Genomic DNA, 20075 nt, shown 5'->3' on the forward strand with positions numbered 1-20075 from the left:
TAAAAGGGAAGGGTTTGCAGAACAAATGAACTTTAATAAAAAATAAATATGTTGGCGTAGTATAATGAAAACTCCCTGGTCCCGTCCAATCATATTCCGTATTTGAATTTAATTCTTTCGTATCTTTCGAAAAGGAAGTAAAAGCGATTCTCATGGCAAAATGTACTTGACCACTCTACCCGGTCCTGAGCCTTTTTCATCCGAGACTCGCTGCTTATGTTCTAGGAACAACTATGATCCCAGGCTTCGGTACTTTACGACTTTTTTGTGTGTTTTATTTTATTTATCCCATGCTTGTTCTCTATATTGTGCCTTGCTATTCTTTATGTATAATCAACTATGTTCATTGTAAAGCGCTCTGATATCCGCAAGGCTCTTGTTCGTGCTCTATAAAACCTTCTAAATAAATAAATAAAATCAACAATTGCAACTCCGGTGGGTGGGACATGTAGAAATAAAGACTATAACTAGTGTAACTTAAGTTAGAGAGACAGACATCAATGCTGAGCGAGAGAGAGAGAGAGGGAGGGAGGGAGGGAGGGAGGGAGAGAGAGAGAGAGAGAGAGAGAGAGAGCGAGGGAGGGAGAGAGAGAGAGAGCGAGGGAGAGAGAGAGAGAGAGAGAGAGAGAGAGAGAGAGGGAGGGAGAGAGGGAGGGAGAGAGAGAGAGAGAGAGAGAGAGAGAGAGAGAGAGAGAGAGAGAGAGAGAGAGGGGAAGAGAAAGAGAGAGGGAGAGAGGCAGAGCTGCTGGAAGAAAAGGAGAGAGAGCAGACTGGGAAGATTCCATCCAAATGACAGCCTGATTAGATTATAAGATTCCGGAAGAACATCGAGAAGGGAGAAGGTGTAAGCAGCATCCCGGTGCGTCGGGTTTATAGAGAAGTCTAGTTAGCGCCTGTCCTGTCCATATTCTTTGTCTCCCGATTCTAATTCAGGGGACCCCCACCAGTCCTTTGGCCACAGAGGTGATTTTCAGTATCTCATTAGGTAATTATCAATTCTGTCTCAAATTTGCCTAATTCTTCGCAAATATATAGCATAAGTATATCCTTTTGTCTCTTCATCTATCCACTCTTTTTGTATTTGATTGTTGAATGAATTCTGTGTTCATGAATGTCTTTGTTAAATGAATTTTTCTCTCCCATGCTAAGAATGATGGTGTTAGCACTGTGAAACTGTAATAATGAGGGTTCAATTTATGACTGAAATCTTAGATAAAGCTTATGAATTTTACACAGAGTCTGTGGTTATTTCACTGGGATCTGTGAATTAGTTAAGTAGTTCTTAATATCACCATCAACTAACTCAACTAATGGTCCATCAACCAAAGGAAAGAGTATTGATTTGTGAAGATTAGTTAGGCACTGAATCGTTGATTTAAATAAACCCTTTTTGTGGATTCAGGGAATTAGCTAATCAGAAATTAAGTGAAATATAAAATTGACCCCCCCAGCGGATTGGCCAGGGAGTTTGAATGAACTTTCGGATAAGTGAATATGGGCCCATTGAGCTATTTGGTTTTGTGTTTTTTTCCGCTGAATCAGGTTTACTGCACAAGAAAAATCTTCCGGATCCAGTCTGTCACCTAAGAAGTTCACAGGTAAGGAATCTGCAGCTAGATGTCTATCAGATGTATAATTTGTCAGAGAAATAATCAGGGATAAAGGACTGCAATTCTCAAAAGTCCCTTTGGAAAATCAGAGGGGACATTTAGGAGACTTCAGGCAATCTCCACTGAGATGCTAGTGCTCGAAGGGGAAGCTTCAAAGTATAGTCGCCTTTGAAATGCAACACCCAGCCTCTGATTCTAGTAGCAGATAGCAGACCCCGGTTACACCCCCACTTTGTGCGGGGAAACCAGATGCGAAAACTCAGAAAGACTACTAGGTGTGCCCACCTTTGCCAACTCCACCCCTCGAGTGGAAGAGGTGAAGATAAGCACACGTTCCAGTCCTCTCCATCTTGAAGATGAGGGGACTCTTCAAAACAGGGCTAGGTATACACCCCCTCCTTTAGAATGGTGGCCTAATAGTGGGTGTAGTCACTCCAGGTAAGGTGCCCATTGGCCCTACCTACTACTCCCTAAAATACCTCTTAAATTTAGAATTTAGGTGGCTACCCCAGAGCTAGAAACAAGATCTGCAACTACTTATGAACAAAGAAGATGACCATGCCGAGAAGACTGAGGACGACGACAGCCTTGAAACCCAGCCTTACAGGCCTGTCTCCAGCTTTGACGAACCTGTGACCCGTCTTGCAGCCATCAACCTCTGAAACATCAGAGAGGACTGCTACCTTCAACTAAGACCCCAATCTCCCATGGACAGCTAACCTGTCTAGAAGAAACCAAAAACAAAGACTCCAGATGCAGACAGATCCATGGCTCGTGCCCATTCTGCACCGGACACGCACGGCCAGAGTCTCAGTGGTCCAACTGCCCATTAAAGTCTCCCCAGCGATCAAATCTCCAAATCCAGTGTTGGTCAACCTCCCCTAACGCCCACAACGGCACCTGCAAATTGAATCTGAAGGGTCCCCCACTGCAACCCAAGTAAGAAGATTTCTGACATCTAAAGAAACCCCTGAAGTGAGCTCGACCAGCGGTGCCCCAGTGACCCTTAACACCTCAACTTAGCTGTGCTGTCGCTAATGCCTGGACCCTCTGCAGCCTCTTTCCAAGAAGAAGAAACTCCATAGGATTGAACTAGGCGCCTGACACGGTTTGCACCCTGCACCCGCCACCCCTGTGCCGCTGGTGGTGTATGTTTGTCCCCCCTGTGTGCTTGTCATAACACCCAAAGCTTGGTCCATGCAACTCTTCCTCTTACTTGCAAGCATCGTGGCTCCACGGACCCCCAGTCTCCATTGAAATGGATTGGGCCTAAATTCGATTTTGACCTCTGCACCGACGCCACTGTGCCGCTAGTGGTGCCCATTGCTGACTTTTGGCTCTGAAGACTGGGATTATAAGTGCAGTACTTAGCTGTTTAACAGCGATATTGTTTTCCCCGTAGGATAACATTGGACTGTTGAAAAGTGTTGACATTTCAAAGTGAAAAGTATTTTTAATTAAAAACGTACTTACCTTATTAGGGAGACCTTGGTCTTAAAATAAAATACAAACATATTATATTTTTCTAAAGTCGGTCTGGATCTCCTTCTTGAGTCGTGTGTCCATTAGGGATCACTGTTGTGCAATAAATGTCTTACACTCCTGTGTTAGGCCTAAGGCTGCTAGCCCACACCACCACTAATAGAGTACTTTGGGTATTACATTGAGCCCTGTACACGTTTGTGGAACCCCTGGACTCTGTGCACAGTATTACCACCTAGTGGTAGTATCATATACAGAGCCAGCTTCCTACATGTGGCAAAATCGGTTTCTCATCAGGTGAATCTGGCAACAACACCATCAAAGGAACTCAATGACATGCCTAGTAACTGGGTGATAGGATTCTGGTGAAGGAACAGGTCAGTAAAAGCAGCATACAAGAACAGTTGAAAGGCCCTCACAGGGTGACTCCATCAAACAGCAGATCCAGCATTTTTGTTGGACTTCTGGACAGAAAGATGTAGATCAAAGCCATCCCCATCTACTTAATGCTGCTGTTCCTACTAGCTGGAGAACACCTGCATTTGAAACAACATTGCAGCATCAATGACAGCCACTGAAGTTGTTGCAACTTCTTTGACAATAGCTTTATCAATCTCCCTCTTCTCCTCTAGTATCAGGTCAATTAGTGGCAAGATGTCATGCCACATCTTCCGATCATAACACCCTAAAATGGTCATGGCATTTGCAGCTTTGACTGATGTTGCTGCCATGGAACCAACTCTACGGTGCAACTCATCTATGCTTTTGCTATCCATAATAGGGGTTGCAGAAGGCAGCATGATCAGCTTCTTTGATCTGCACTAGGCTGCAGACAAAACAGTTTCTGGGTTGGGATGGGATGTAAGGGAGGCCAGGGAAAAGTCTGGGGCCATGTACTGCTTCTCTAAATGGTGTATGACTGTTGATCCTGTGGCTGGTGTTTGATTACATTTTAGGCCTTATGACTAGACAAAAAATAGTATAGGTATGGGCCTTATACAACACGTGGCATAAGTCATCATGAGGTGAATCTTGTTGGATTTATCACATTCCTTTGTGATAATTCCACTCCTCATTACCTCAGGCACCTGATAATTTGTCGACTTCCGCAAATTCAGAATATACTGAAACAGGTGAACCCTAGTCTCCCATATCCTGAGGAGTTGGTGGAACCAGTGTTGGTGCGACTGTTTTTTTACAGGCGTGTCTACTCGAGGTGAAAGGGATGGAGGTGGCATAGGCGATGGTAGTAGGGCTGATAGCAGAGGTGGAGCAGACAGACCGTACAGCAGAGTGCTGAGAGAGCAGACTTTGAAAGGTGTCCATTATCTGTTATAAGGTTGACAAAAATGAAACAAGCAAAACCTCAGTCTGTATAGCCACAACGAGGTTATAGGGCGGAGGTCGGTGATCAGCTATGAAAGTCTGTGGTCGATAGTCATACTCCTGGTAAGCCTCCTGATTATCAAAGGTATCTTCCTCAAACTCCAGTATGTAATGGACATTTTAACTGCATAGTAATATAAGCAGCCTCAGAGAAATCCTGGTCCTTCAGATCCTCTTCCAATTCAAAACCCAGTATTTGGGTGGAAGACTTGCTGTCACTTGAATTGGTAAATAAGTAACTGGTGTACAAAAAACTAGAAGGATGCATCTTTTTCCTTTCCATTACGTAAGAGGGCCAAACCCAGCTCTCTATCCTTTAGGGTCTTTGAAGGAAATGTTCTATAAATATTAAAGCATTGGGGGCTATGTAAAATCAGGAAATACATTGCTCATATGGATGATCAATGAATATATTCTTGTGGTCACAAGCAGAGAAGGACTAAAAGATAATTGTTTTCTCGGTCATTCATGAGGACAGTTGGTGAAAGAGAAAAGTTCTCTTTGGTCCAGAAAAAGGAAAGTGCCGGAAAATTACTTCTAAAACAGCGTACAGCACACTGAAAACTGAAGATAGGGTAGGCTAAGAGCCAGGGCACATCAGAACAGAGATCTTCTCAGGGTCTCCCTCACACACAACATGCACTAGAAATCTGAGCCATGGTGGCATATAGGGTGGAGCCAGAGAGCTTGGCTCCTCCGCCTCATTGGCAAATTCAGGTTGCTTCAAATCAAGTGGATGTGCTACTAAACAAACACTGCTGTTGAGGCTGAAGGCAATTTTAACACTGTTTACTGCTATTTAAAGTTACTGACAACGGGGAATGATTCAAGCATGTGAACATATGAAGGATCAAATGCTGATTAGCAGAATAATGTTTTTGTAGCTTTTCTGGTTACAACGACATCTGGAGGTACATTTGACAGCAAAGCCGTTTGGGTAGTCATAGCTCTTCATTCGCAGGGGAAAAGACACTAGGTCATCGTGATCAGATTCAAAATCAGTTGCTCTGACACAGGGTAGTAGAGACCAATTGGATTTACCCGCACACCTCTTGTGAGAAAGTGGCTCTATATATACAGGACAATAATGAAGTACAGTGTGTATAGACTCCACAAACCCCAAAGGTATAACAGAGGTTAAAGTCAAGACTGACCTCACTTTCAAAAGTGGTAGCTAGGTCGAGCAGTAAGGCAGTACCAGAGGGCAGTGCAAATCATTTGTTGTACACACTCAGTCAGCAAAGGATTTCACACACTCAAAGACTGAACTCCAGGACAATGTTTTTTATATCCAAAGATAAAGTTGTTTTATTTTTAGAACCAACAGGCATAAAAATATACTTTGCTAGATATGAGAACTCTTATGTAATTGCTTTGCAAGGAAGAAATAAAGTTGGTGAACACAATAGGTACAGGAGTTGCTGAAGACAACTCAAGTCTAGACACACTTTAGCATTGAGCTCAATGGATTGTTACCATAAAAGTACAGTTGATTACAGTACAGATTACTTTAGTAGTTCCAGGACTAGATCCTAGATTCAGTCCTGGGGTCTAATATGAAAGCAGATTAGCAAAAACGTTTTAGTTACTGTGGTGAATTTTCATGAATATAAAGCTGTTTTAAAAGTTCTCACAGAGAAACTTTTCAAGGACAATCTGGCAATGTTATTCAATGGGAGTAAATTCAGGTTGCAGGTAAAGTATGAACGCGTTACTTTTGTAATCCAGTTCTGGGCTTCTAGGGCCAGCACTGGGGTCTGAACTTAAAACAGGTAGGTAATTGCGTTTCAGTATTTCGTATGATTTTTAAAGAATATTTCAAGTTTTCAAAAGTAGGCACTTAGAAAAGAAATTTCATAGAAAAGCATACAATGGGTTCCTATGGAGAAAATACAGATTACTAGTAAACCCGGTAAGGATTACTTTTGCGGTTCAGTCCTGGGCTGCAAGGTACAGTACTGGCTTCTCATCCACTTGCAGGTGAGTACTTCGGAATTCAGACTTCGGCTGATTTTATAAGAATATTTGCAGTTTTCAAAACTTCACACAGAAAATGTTCGAGTCAAAATGGGTCAATGTTATCCAATGGCAGGTAAGTGAGTTACCGGTTTCCAGGTGAGTACTTGGCTGGTAATGTTAAGGTTCCGGGTATAGACTCAGAGGTCCCCCAGGGTCAGGTAAGTACAGTCGGTTCTGCCCCAGCAGCGCAGGGCCGGCCGGGTGCAGAGGTAGGTAGGCCCAATGATATCCAATGAGGGAATGGGGGCCTCTGGTTGGTGGCTGCTGGCTAGTAGGCCACGCGGCTGTGGGAGCTGGGCTCCTGGTCACTTGCTCATGGCAAGGGGGGTGGGGGGAGTAGGATAGGACAAAGGTTGCACAGCCAGTGGCACTCGGGCGGCTGGGTGCAGGGTGCTCTTGAGCAGTCGGGCGCTCAATGTTATCCAATGGGCAAGGTCAAAAAGGAACAAAGGCTGCAGGCTCGGGGCGGAGACTCTCCAGGGACGACCAGCACTTCGAGAGGTAAGTTGGGATCTTGGAGCACAGGTAGGTACCCCAAAGGGAGGCACAGGGGGCTGTAGCGCGCCAGGGTGTCTTTGGGTGTTGGAAAAGCTTACCCTCGGCTGGTCGCAGTTGGTGTGGCCCCTGGTTCTGAGTCTGCAGGCGTCGGCTGGTTCGTCGAGGAGGTTCTTTGGGCACTGGACTTTGGGTCCCAGTCGCCGGGGGGACGTCCTCGTGGTCTTGGTTCAGTAGGGCCCGGCCCGAGCTCGGCGGGTGCAGAGTGGGCTGGTCCGCAGCTTCATGGTTGGCACCAGTTGGGTTATTGCAGCAGAGCCTCTGCTGATGGGAGTCCCAGTCTTTAAGAGGGTCAAGGCAGGCAGGTCCTCCGGGTATCCCAAGGTTGCTGTCCGCAGGAGTCGCCGGGATTAGGCAGGAGCAGGTTCCAGGATCGACAGGCCGGTAGGGTTGGGGCCAAGTCAGTTGTTGTGGTCCTGTTGTTAGCAGCTGCATGGCGGGTCTTCTTCTTGATCTTCTTTATTCTTTTCGTATCGGGATCTGAGGAAGGAAGGTTCAGGGAGCCCCTAAATACTGAATTTAGGGGCGTTACAGGTAGGGCAAGGACAGGGACCAATGGGTCCCTGTCCTGGGGTGAGTACACCCCTTAGTCTGCTCCTCTCCTGTTGGAGGGGGGCAGGAGCCTAGCTGGGATTGGGCAGGGCTCCCCATCTACAAGATCGCCAGAGCCCGGGGTCGTGCTTCACCTCGGCTCCCCCACCGGAGGGGTGGGGTTGGCACAGGCTGGCACCCCCCCCCCATCCTGAAGTAGTTTTTCCCACCAGAGTGGGGGTTAGAACAGGTGGGGCCAGTTGCTGGGTACAGCAAATGGTCTGGAGAAGCTCACAGAGGCGGCATGCCTTTGAAGTTTCCCCTGCCCATCCTGGGGGAGGAGACCTAGCACCTCGACCAGGATGTGCATTGTTGCAGGCCCAGGAGAGCAGGGGGCTCTCCACCCAGGGGTCCAGCAACATGTCTGCTGTGTGGCCGCCTCTGCAGCCACCCAGCCCAGACGTGGATTGTAGGTTAGGATTTCAGAGGGCATCTCTAAGATGCCCTCTGGTGCATTTTACATTAAATCCCACACTGGCATCAGTGCGGGTTTAATGTGCTGAGGAGTTTGGTACCAAACTTGTCAGTCTTCAGTGTAGCCATTATGGTGCTGTGGAGTTCGTAATGACAACCTCCCAGCACCACATACTCTTAATGGCATCACTGCACTTACAGTGCCCAGGAATGGCTCTGGGTACTGTAGGGGCACATGGCTCATGCACATGTGCCCACACCTCTGGCATAGGGCACCCAGCTAGATGGGTGACTGAAGTATGCCAGGGCAGTGTGTTCTGTGGGCTTGGCACACAGGGATGTGTGCCATGTCGCCTCCAGGTTTAGTTCTGTACTTAGGCACTCAGCCTGCAAAGACAGCGTGTGGGTGCCAGGGTAGAGGGCCTCTGAGGGTGGCACAATAAGTGCTGCAGCCCTCAGGGGTCTTCTCTGGTCACCATGCCCGGGGTACCATTTACTAGGGGCTGACAGGTGGCCAGAAATTTCAGCACAGTTTTAGGGAAGGAACACAGGCCCTGGGTACCTGATTGGCAGGAACACAGGGCACACTCAGTCAAAGCACATCAGCAGTTCAGAAAAAAGGGGGCATACCAAGGCAAGAAAGATGGCACTTTCTGACACCTCTGATAAGAGATTTCCTTCAAGGATGTGGCCAGACTTTGGTGGAAAAAGTTGGCAAGATGTCAGATCTTGGGTTCTCAAAAGGTAAGCATTTTGATTTATCCTGATTGTTGAACTCAAGGACTTTCGGACTGAACGGCTCAAGAATAAGTGTTGTGGTACCTGAAAGGACCTTGACAGCAAGCACTTAAAGAATGTTGAGGGTGCCCTTGAAAACCATATCAGTGAAGATGGTGTCCTTGGCGTTGGAGTGTTTCCATGCTGAATACACTACTGATAACTCTGAAAGATACTTCACTGCTCCTCAGGGGCACACAGCAAGGTGCTTGGGTAGTCTTAGAAAAAAAAGAAGGCAGTGATTTGACACCCCTTAGTTTATTCTTTGCAGGAGGCTGAGACACATCACTCTCCTTCGCCACTTCTCAGCAGACAGAGAGAGCTGTGTAGTCACAGGGGACTCATTGAGGATGCTATTTCGAAACTTCCAAAAAGAAACCGAAGAAAAGATTATTTCAAATAAAAATGTGAAATTGAATCACTGTGGAGAAACAAAAACAACGAATAAAGAGGGCAGATTCACATTTAGATTTTCAGTAGTGCAGACTGACCTCTGGTGATCGGAGAGTGGTGAAGACACTAAAGATGCCTTCTTCTCTTTTTTGCTGGAGGATGCTTTAGGGCTCAGTTTCCTTTTAGGAGACTTGCTAGATTTTCTTGGTGAAGGTGATGGTGTTCTCTTCGACCTTAAAACCTCAGGGGATATCTAAATAAAAGAGTTCAAGAAAACACTTTTAGATTTTAAGAAAAGGTTGCCTTCTTGTCCAAGTGATTCTCCATACTGAACCTACAAGCTTATGTTGCTATCCATTTAGACCAGTAAACAGCTTAGTAAAGCTACTGGCAGTGGCCCAAGTCTTAAAGGCACAATGGGGTTAAAACATATTATTAAAATCACATAAAGGATGGTCTAGAATTGCTTTTTCAAAAAAGAAGTTCAAAAAAAGTTACAAAGAGTCTACATAATACTTTAAAAATGCATACATGTTGGTGAACTTTAACCACTTAAATGTTAAGCAGAATTCTACCAGATAGTTTATCTGTTAATTGTACCCCAAACACCAGATGAAGCAACTGTTGCCAATCATTAAAGCAGCAGTTGCCCTTTGAAAGCAGCATTGATTAGTTAGCATAAGCAGTTTTCCAGCATGAGTAGCTACTTTATCATCACAATTGTGATGGATATTTCCAACTTTTGAGGAGGAGCCCATAACACAATCGCTTTCAGAACGTTAAATCAGACTAAAGAAGAGCCTTCTACCTGTAAACTATATTGAGGTGGCTGCATTGCAACTACCAATTGAGGTCAGTCTGGACCCTGCAGAAGTTAACTGGAATAAGTGTGGGTTTATTAATACAAGGTGCTTGATATCAAACACCATAGATTTCAGTGAAGCCATCACGTGTAGCTGGGGAACTCATTATTAAAAGTGTCGAGCACATGTACTTAAAATGGCTTCCGTGTTCACATGTGATAAATGTTCCCTCTATTTTTTTCAACTGTGTGCCGCATATCAAGATCTCTGTGCACTGCAAACAAGGCTGTGTGCACCAAGCAAGTGATCATGGATTTGAGTGCTTCACTCAGCAATATAAATCTGTGAGTGTGAAACAGGTGCATTATACACACACACACACACACACATATATAGTTCTATTGAATAAGGTCATGAACCAGCCAATGTAGATACACACCCTCGTGACTTGAATTGTTAACTCCGGGAGCATCTACACCTCAGATTTACAAAAAGAACAGGACAAAGAAGGTGCTACTATGTATTAACTGAACAGCAGGGTTGATGCAAGAAGACAGAAGAATGAGGCAATTAGTATTGAACTCCAACCAGGATCTGGGCTTGATCAAATGAAATGTGCACAAAATAAATCCCAGTGTAATTCGCCAACACTGTAACTTATGAAGCAAGGCCTATAGGCTGTCTGCTTTCGGTTCTGAGCAGAAATCTGCAGGCAGTGAAGATGCTTTCTTATTTACAATTTAAGTAGGCCCAAAACAAAGGCCTTATATAAAGGGCCAACAGCCCTACTTTCATTTAAGAATGATCCTGACTGGGAGCCACCTGGAGCCTAATACCTAGATTCCAACACAATAGAGGGTAAACAAAGGCACACAAGTATCACTTCACAGGTCAAGTACTTAAAAGAAACATTTGAGGCAGCTTTATTGACTTTGTGTACACATACTTTTTAAGCTACATTCATGTACTCGAAAAAGGTAGGCATATGTTAGGAGTGCATAACAAAATGTCTGGAATTAAAATGTAGCAGTGATGGGGCTGTTTGTATTCATATAAATGTATTACTACGTGAAGGAATCCTTTTCAGCAGCACTATATAACAAATTGAGAAAGATAACATAAGGCTATAAGCCCATGCCTTGCAATTTGCAAAAGGCTTCTTAATGCTGGTCCGTAGCGCACTGTGCTACAATTGGACTGGAATTTATGCACTGCATGTAATACCGGATATGTGTCAAAAGTTGCAACTTACCTATCTACAAAAAAAGAAAATGTGATTTGCTTGTTACATGATGTGCTTTACAGAAGAAGCATTAACCCTCTATGCAGCATTATGAGTCAAAACTGGAACTAGACTAAATACAGATTTCTCCAGCAACTGCATTAACCCCAGAGTTATCAGACCCTCACTAGTATCCCCTAAAATTTCGCGGGCACACAAATATCTCAGCAGAGGGCTTCTTAACCCCATAAGATGTTTTCTAATGCAGTCTTTTCAATCATTTAAACCAGAAACGATTAATTGTCACATTTGTCCTCGTTGCCATTTCTTTGCTGCAGAATAAAAATAGTTAATGTACAAGTTGACAGCCAAACTTTGGTTTGCATGACTCTGTTCCTCGTGACTGCACCCCCTCTCTATTGTGATGCCTTGACCATTCATTTACGAGTTTGCACATCAATGAGGTCTCTGTAGTGGGTTCTTGGTGAATTGGTAAAAAAGTGCATGTGATAATAATTCTAAGATCAGCACCCACTGGAAAAAAAGCCCAACAGAGACATTCATTCACCTAACTCCCCAAATTATAATAGCATCATATGTAAAGGTCTACACTCTTATTTGTACGAGCTGACCCTTGAAAATATTTGAAATATCATATTCTAAAATGTTTGTTGAATATTTTGCAAGGTTGCATTCAATACTCAAGAAGTCAATGTCTTTAATATGTGGAAGTGTTTCCCTTTAATACATCCAAACTATTGGGAAAGTATTTATTAAAAGTGAGTGTTTTTAAACATGAACTGAGAAACAGTCTAGCATATAAGCTACACTTCTGTTGATGAAATGCAGGCCAGTTCCACTACAAAAAGAACAAGTTACTTACCTTCGGTAACAATGTATCTGTAAAAGACATAGGTTAGTTATAGATTCCTTAACCTTAGAATTACACCCAGGCATCAGACTGGATCTGGAGAATTTTTCTTAGCAGTACCCCTGAACGTCGGTGGGTGGCGTCAGTCAACTCCAATTCAGTCATCGGCATTGTTGTCGCCAGGATGAAGTCATGGTGCCTACTTAAACACCGCCCCTGCGTGCTGTCAGTTCTGACACGACTTTTCAAACTAGAAGGGCAGAGCCATGCAAGACATTGACCACTGGTGTGCTAAAACTAGGGCCCTGCAAGGGAGTAACTGTCCCTAGAAGTCAGTACGCAGAACAGGGAGGATGGGCAGGGCGGTAAGGAATCTATAACTAACCTATGTCTTTTACAGATACATTGTTACCAAAGGTAAATAACTTGTACATCTGAAACAGACAGTTCTAGATTCCTTACCTTAGAATAGATACCCCAGCTATACCAACCCAGGAGGAGGGTCTGCAAACCAAGTTCACACCTGAAAGTCTAGGAGGACAGAACGGGCAAAATAGTTATCCCTCCGAACTTCGCTGTCCAGGCAGTAATGTCTGGTGAACATGTGCAAGGATTCCCACTTGGCTGCCTGACAGAAGTCAATGAGTGGAACTCCAAGTGCAAGGGCAGTGGTGGCTGCCTTAGCTCTAGTGGAATGAGCTTGGAGCCCCACTGGAGGTTCTTTTTTTGCCAAAGCTTAACAGACTTTAATTCAAAGGACAACCCAACTAGAGATAGTTTTTGAACAGCCCAACCTTTCTTGGCACCTACATAGCCAACGAAGAGTTGATCATCCACCAAGATACCTTTAATGCAGTCAAGGTAGAAGGACAGCGCACATTTTGGGTCTAGAGGGTGGAGTCTCTCCTCCTCCTTAGAAGGGTGTGGAGGTGGGAAAAAGGTGGACCAAGTAATGGTTTGTACAATGTGAAAAGGTGTAACCACTTTTGGAAGGGACGAGGGTCTCGCGTTCGAAGCACCACTGCGTCCGGATGCACAGAGAAGAAAGGGGGCTTAGAAGAAAGAGTTTGAAGCTCCTTCGCCCGGCGAGCAGAGGTGATGGCAACAAGGAAGGCAGTTTTCAAGGTGAGGAGCCTGAGAGGACAATTGTGAGGAGTCTTGAAGGGAGCGCACATAAGAGAAGTTAAGACAAGGTTCAAGTCCCACTAGGGCAACTAAAGGAGATGAATGAATGAGTGAATGAGGGGACTCTTATAAAGCGCCTGGTTACCCAAAGGCATCCCAACGCTAAGGAACACTAAGTCAAAATCATAACATCTCAGGGGAAAAGAAAGGTTTTTAGCTGTTTCCAAAAATTATGTTGATTAGATTGGGAGCGAATATGAAGGGGAAGGCGATTCCACAATTTGGCAGCACTATATGAAAACATACGGCCTCCACTTCTTGTGCGTTTACCTTTTGGGACTATTAAGAGGTGCTTACCCTCTGATCTTAGGACTCTTTTGGGATGGTAGGGAAGGATCATACCCTGAACCAACATAGATCCTTTTCCTGCCAGTGACTTATGTGTGATACACAAAGCCTTAAATTGAATCCTTTCATGGACGGGAAGCCAGTGAAGTGGAGCTAAAACTGGTTTAGCTGAAGAGCGTTTGGGAACATTTAAATGAAGCCAGGCTGCACAGTTTTGAACAGTCTAATATTTTAGTGGTGGACACAGGAGCTCCAAGTAGCATAGTCCAACCTAGATAGGATCAATGCTTGTACTAGCAGTCTTCTGGCCAGGAAAGGCAGAATGGGGAGAATTTTCCTAATCATCCGCAGAAGACCGTAGCAGGTACCTGCCACTTTCCGTGCCTGTTCCTTGAAATCTAGATTGACGTCCAGTACAACTCCTAGACTTTTTTGGGGTCGGGGGGGGGGGTCCTAAATTATTGGGCCATCAAGAGTCTATATTCAATGGGCCCGCTTTGCCAAGAAGCATAATTTCTGTTTTGGCTCCATTGAGCTTCAGGAAGTTAGGTATCCATCCACCTTGCCACTTTTTCCAGACAGGACGTGAGGGCCCCTTCTGCGTTGTCATTTTTATTCAGTGAAACGACTAGCTGAGTATCATCTACATAGGTGACGATCTGCACCCCAAATGGTGTGACGATATGTGCCAGAGAGCTCAGATAGACGTTAAACAGGGAGGGGCTTAATGCCGATCCTTGAGGAACTACGGAGGTAAGAGGCACTGGTCCGGAGATGCAGTCTTCCTCAAACATCGAAAAAACTGTCTTATAAGAAAGACTGCAGCCATTTCAGGGCTCCTCTCTTAATCCCCACATCCCGAAGTCTACTAATCAGGAGCGAGTGATTGACTGTATCGAAGGCTGCGCTGAGATCTAATAGAATAATTACAGCTCAGCCTCCGTCGTCAAGTATCTTCCCGGTTTCCTCCACTACCGAAAGGAGGGCAGTTTCAGTGCCCTGCTGAGGTCTAAAGCCCGTTTGAGAGTAGTGGAGCACATCATTATTTTCCCAAAAACTCGACAAAGCAGAATTTACTTGTTTCTCGGCGATTTTACTTATGCCAGGGAGCAGGGATATAGGTCGATAGTTCACCCAGTCTTCCGGATCCAGGTTGGGCTTTTTCAGCAAGGCCTTGACCATTATCCTCTTGGGGGGGCAGCACGGTTACCGCGAGGAAGGAGGCATTAATCAGGTCAACTAAAACTGTAGAGATAGTCTTACTGATCTTAAGAAGAACAGTAGGCGGGGCTGTGTCAGCCGGTGAACCAGATGTTAGGTGGGTACGAATTTCCGCTACGGTATCCTTATTCAGTAGGGGAAACTCCTTTAATTAACTTGTTCCTTTGTCTGATCAAGTGTATGTACCAGCTGCATATCTCCTTCCATAGGGAAGTATTTATAGATGGTTTGTATCTTCACCGAGAAAAATTCAGCTAACTGATTGCACCGAGATTGGAGATTGTCTATATTCTGTGGGGGAGCAGGAGGAGTCAGAAGGGGTTTAGCAATTGAAAAATCTCACGCAGGGAATTCACTGCTGAAGCTTTTTTCTCCTGATAGAAGCAGCTTTGTGCCTATTTTATCTCTAGTTTGTAGAGTTTGATAGCTTCTCTATATTTAGCTTTATTACATAATGAAACATCTTTTCTCCACTTCCTTACACTCTTGCCTAAGCTTCCGGAGTCCTGAGGAATAACAAGGGTTTTTCTTGGTTCCAGTTTTTATCTGCATCTCTTTTTTGGGAGGATATTGTTTAACGAAGACTCTAACCAGCTGTTAAAGGAGTCATTCACAATTGTGGGATTGGGATGGGGTGTGGGTCTTGTAATATCCAGTTCAGCCTCCCACACATTCCATGGAAGGGTAGACCAGGTCCGAATGAATGCATTTGTTTTCTTAGTCAGGAGGCTTACTTCCTGCCTAACCTACGTTAATTTGTAGCAGCAATGGAAAGGACCAGGGTAAGGTTGAAAAGCAATCAAAGATTGAATATTAGAGAAGATGGGATCTAATACATGACTTTTATAGTGTGTTGGCCCTGGAACTTTTTGACTAAACTGAAAGGTTGCTAACCCCTCAACAAGATCCACTATTTGGGGGAGTTGAACTTTGTCAAAGTGAAAGTTAAAATCTCCCAATACTGTGAAATTAGGTAGGGAGCCGGCCAGATTAGCTACGCTTTCTATCACGACCTGACAGAATGGGCCAATAGGACCTGGGGGGGGGGGGGGGGGGGCGGTAATGTAAAATACCCGAAAGGGTATTAACAGGAGATACCCACATCGAGAACGACATGCTTTCACAGTTTGGGATGGGATTATTCGAGATACGACATTTGAATTCCTCCTTATAGATAATGGCAATGCCCCCTCCCCGACCAATATCTCAGTCTTCCCTCTGTATCACGCAACGAGGTCGGAGAGTTTGCGTAACAGCATAATCCTTTCTAACCATGTTACCGTAAGAAAAAGAATGTCAGGTTTATCAACTTCAAGTATAATGTGGATCTCCACAGCGTGTTTGGGAAGGGAGCGACAGTTAAGTAGGAGCATTTTAAGTTTCCTCCCCCGACGGCTCAGACCCACCTACAGGAGCGCTAACTCCAAAATCACAGCTAGAACAGTGCAAAGGGTAATGCTCACAACAAATCGAGTGTTTACACTTACTCTTTAATTCTGCCTTAAAATATAAGTTGGTCACGGGAATAGGCAAGCCTTGAAATATTGAAACCAGCAGGGATCCCGGACCCTGGTCCCGGCCGGGCACAGACGGGCTTGCCTTAGGCGCACCAGCGGCACAATTGCGTCATCGTCTCCTAATGAGGCCGACTGAGCGTATCACGTGGGGAGGCTCTAGCGCGATCGTGGCAGCAACGAGAATGTTAACCTACGCAGAGGTCACCAGCCCTGGGAGCATTGAACACAGCTCCGATTTCTAGAGACGTGTGTGCAGCAATAGTAGACCATTTCAAGTTTTAAAAAACAGAATTCATAAAATAATCAATCAATTCCCCCCTTAGCAGTTCCCACTAACGTTATTCAACAGAAATGCGTCCAGATGGAGGAAAGAGATGTGTAATGCCCTTAAAGAAGCTATATACAATAGGGGACATGAACAAAGATGGCTGATCTGGTAGCTGAAGGAAGGCACAGAAGGCAGCAAGATAGCCAATAGGAGTGTCCAGGGCAGATCCCTGCTGGGCCAAAGAATGTATGTACAAAAGAACCCCTGAAAGAGGGGCAGAATGGGGATCCACAGCCTTTGCTATGCACCATGCCACAAACGTATTCAATCAGCAGGCGTATAGCGTTTTAGCTGGGCTGCCTAGATGACATTACAGACTTCAAGGCGGAAGGTCAAAAGCTGTCAACTGTCGCTGCTCATTCTCCATGCAAGGAGGTGGAGACTGGACAGTTTCGGGTGAAGAACACTCTCATGCTGCTGCGAATATCCTCTCAAAGAGGCAGTCTGAGTGGAGGATCAATGGCCATGTTCAGGAGCTCTGGGTACCAGACTCTTCGTGCCCAGCCCGGAGCCACAAGAATAACTTGGGCCCGGTCGTGCTTGATCTTCTTCAGCACTCTGGGCAGAAGTGGTACAGGCAGAAAAGGGTACAGGAGGTCGCAGTTCCACTCGAGACAAAAAGTTTTGCGGAGCAAGTGCCGACTTGGAAATTCCAATGCGTAGAATTGCTGACATTGCATATTCTCTTCGGTGGTGAACATATCTAACCAAGGCTCTCCCCACCGCTGAAAGAGACCTTGCACCACCTCCGAGTGAAGACGCCATTCGTGATCGACCAGGCACCGGCTGCTGAGTTCGTCCACTCTGGCGTTCAGAGAACCTGCCAGGTGCTGAACCATGTTCAGAGACGAAGAGCCTCTTGACATAGGGTCCACTACCCTAACCCGCCCTGTTTGTTGCAGTACCACATGGCGATGGTGTTGATTGTGAACACCTGCACCACTTTCCCCTGGAGAGGGGGAAGGAATGCCTTCAGTGCCAGGCGGATCACACTGCACTCCAGCAGATTGATATGAAGCCTGGACGCTGTCGAAGATCAGACGCATCTGATCTCCGCCTCTCCCAGATGGCCGCTCCATCCCAGAAGTGAAGCGTGTCTCACTACTGTAAGATCGGGTTAGGGAAGGGAGAGGGATCTGTCTCTGACCCAATCTTGGTTTGTTAACCACCACTGCAGTTGCTGTGCGGTTCCCTCCGAGATCTAGACATAGCCAGAAAGATTCGCCGGATGCTACGCACTCTGGAACTTCAGGTCCCATTGAGGAGCCCGCATATGCTATCTGGCATGCTCCACCAGCAGGATGCATGAGGACTAGCAGCCTCAGGGTCATTCTCACTGAAATCCGGGATAGAGGCTGAAACATCAGTATCACAGCCCGAATATCCCAGACTCGCTGCTCGGAGGATATGCCTGAAACTGCACTGTGTCCAGAACCACCCCGATGAAAGGGAGCGTGTTGAGAGGGAGTCAGGTTGACTTCGGCACGTTGTACGGAACCCCAGTGAATGCAGGACGTCTGCCGTAGTCTGGAGATGGGAGACGACAGCCTGGGGTGGGCCCGCCTTCAAAAGCCAGTCATCGATATAGGGGAAGACTGGAACCCCTGATCTGTGCAGACGAGCTGTGCCCACCGCCATCACTTTCGTGAACACCCGAGGAGTACTGTTAAGGCCAAAAGGGAGCATGGTAAACTGAAAATGTTAGTGGCCTACCGTGAACCGCAGGTAGCGTCTGTGGGCTGGCAGGACAGGGATGTGAAAATAGGCATCCTGCAAGCCCAGCACCACCATCCACTGTCCAAGGGTTAGGGAAGAGAGGACCTGAGCCAAGGTTAGCATTTTGAACTTCTCCTTATGGAGGAAGCGGTTGAGAGCCGTAGAGGTAGAATAGGACTCGGGTCTTTGCACCAGAAAGTAGCAGGAATAGCAACCACGACCTACTTGTGGCGTAGTAACCCTCTAGATAGCTCCGTTGCCAACAGAGCTGAGACTTCCTGGCGGAGAAGTGCCAAATGATCCTCCATCATGTGATAGAAAGAGGGTGGCATAGAGGAAGCGGTAGTCTTGAAGGGGAGGGAGTCGCCCCTTCGGACTATTTGCAAGAGCTGGTCATCCAAACGGAACTGTTGTGTGCGATTCAGGTAAAATGAAAGTGCACATTTTGGGTGCAGAAGGTGGAGCCACTCTTCCTCTCTGGAAGGGTGCGGAGACGGAAAGAACGTGGGCAAGGTGATAGTTTGCACGATGTGGGAGGCAGTGACAACCTTTGACAAGAAGGAAGGACGAGTGTGAAGCACAACCTTGTCCAGATGGACCGACAGAAAAGTAGGCTTACAGGAAAGAGCCTGGAGCTCACTCACGCGCCTAGCGGAGGTGATGGCAACCAGGAAAGCAGTCTTCAAAGTCAATAAACAAAGTGGACCGTTGTGAAGCGGCTCAAAGGGAGCGCACATCAAATGGGTAAGAACCAGATTCAAGTCCCACTGCGTCATTACAAACGGAATAGGAGGGAAAAGGTGAGTAATGCCTTTGAGAAATCGATTTACAGCCGGGGACTTGAAAAGAGAGGGCTGATCATGGAGCCTGAAAAAGGCCAAAATTGCAGAAAGATAGCCCTTAATAGTGCCCAGAGCAGAGCCCTGCTGGGCCAGAGAAAGAAGGAACAAAAGGATTTCTGAAAGAGGGGCAGAAAGGGGATCCACAGCCTTTGCTGTGCACCATGCCACAATTTTTTTCCACCTGCAGGTGTATACCGATTTAATGGAGGGACGCCTGGCTGCCAGAATGATATCAAAGACTTCACGAGGCAAGTGTAAAGGAATCAACTGTGGCCGCTCAATCTCCACACATGTAGGTGGAGGCTGAACAGGTTTGGGTGGAGGACTGTCCCCTGCAGCTGCAACAGAAAATCCTGCCAAAGAGGCAGTTGGATCGGGGGATCCATGCTCATACTGAGTAGTTCGGGTTACCAAACTCTTCGAGCCTAGTCCAGGGTCACAAGAATGACATGGGCCAGGTCGCGCCTGATCTTCTTCAGCACTCCACTATAGGCGGGAAGGCGTACAATATACCGCAGCTCCACTCGAGATAAAAAGCGTCGCCGAGCGAGGGCCGCCTTGGAAATTCCAACGAGCAGAAGTGATGACATTGCGCGTTCTCTTCGGTGGCAAACAGATCTAACCAAGGCTCTCCCAAAGGTTGAAAATGACCTTGCGCCACCTCCGAGTGAAGACGCCATTCGTGTTCCATCATGCTCCTGAAGCTGAGTTCGTCAGCCCTGGCGTTCAAAGAACCTGCCAAGTGTTGAACCGTCAAGGAAATGTCTTGACGTTCCAGCCATGTCCAGCGTGCAGTGGTTCCTGACATAGGGTTAAACTCAGATCAGTTGACTGGGGGTGAGTGCTTGCATTGTT

The 20075-nt window shown here is 46.1% G+C and overlaps 1 protein-coding gene across 3 annotated transcripts in view; it reads right to left on the bottom strand.

Moving 5' to 3' along the window:
- The window catches only part of ZC3H13 (zinc finger CCCH-type containing 13), a 401604-nt gene that overhangs the window by 252560 nt on the left and 128969 nt on the right, over positions 1-20075 (bottom strand). For all 3 annotated transcript variants that reach the window (XM_078657316.1, XM_078657317.1, XM_078657315.1), the window contains exon 7: positions 9326-9480. In XM_078657316.1, the coding sequence (XP_078513442.1) occupies positions 9326-9480 (155 nt within the window). The remainder of the gene's footprint in view (positions 1-9325; positions 9481-20075) is intronic.

Source organism: Lissotriton helveticus, chromosome 8 (genome assembly GCF_964261635.1).
Source record: "Lissotriton helveticus chromosome 8, aLisHel1.1, whole genome shotgun sequence".
Taxonomy (NCBI): domain Eukaryota; kingdom Metazoa; phylum Chordata; class Amphibia; order Caudata; family Salamandridae; genus Lissotriton; species Lissotriton helveticus.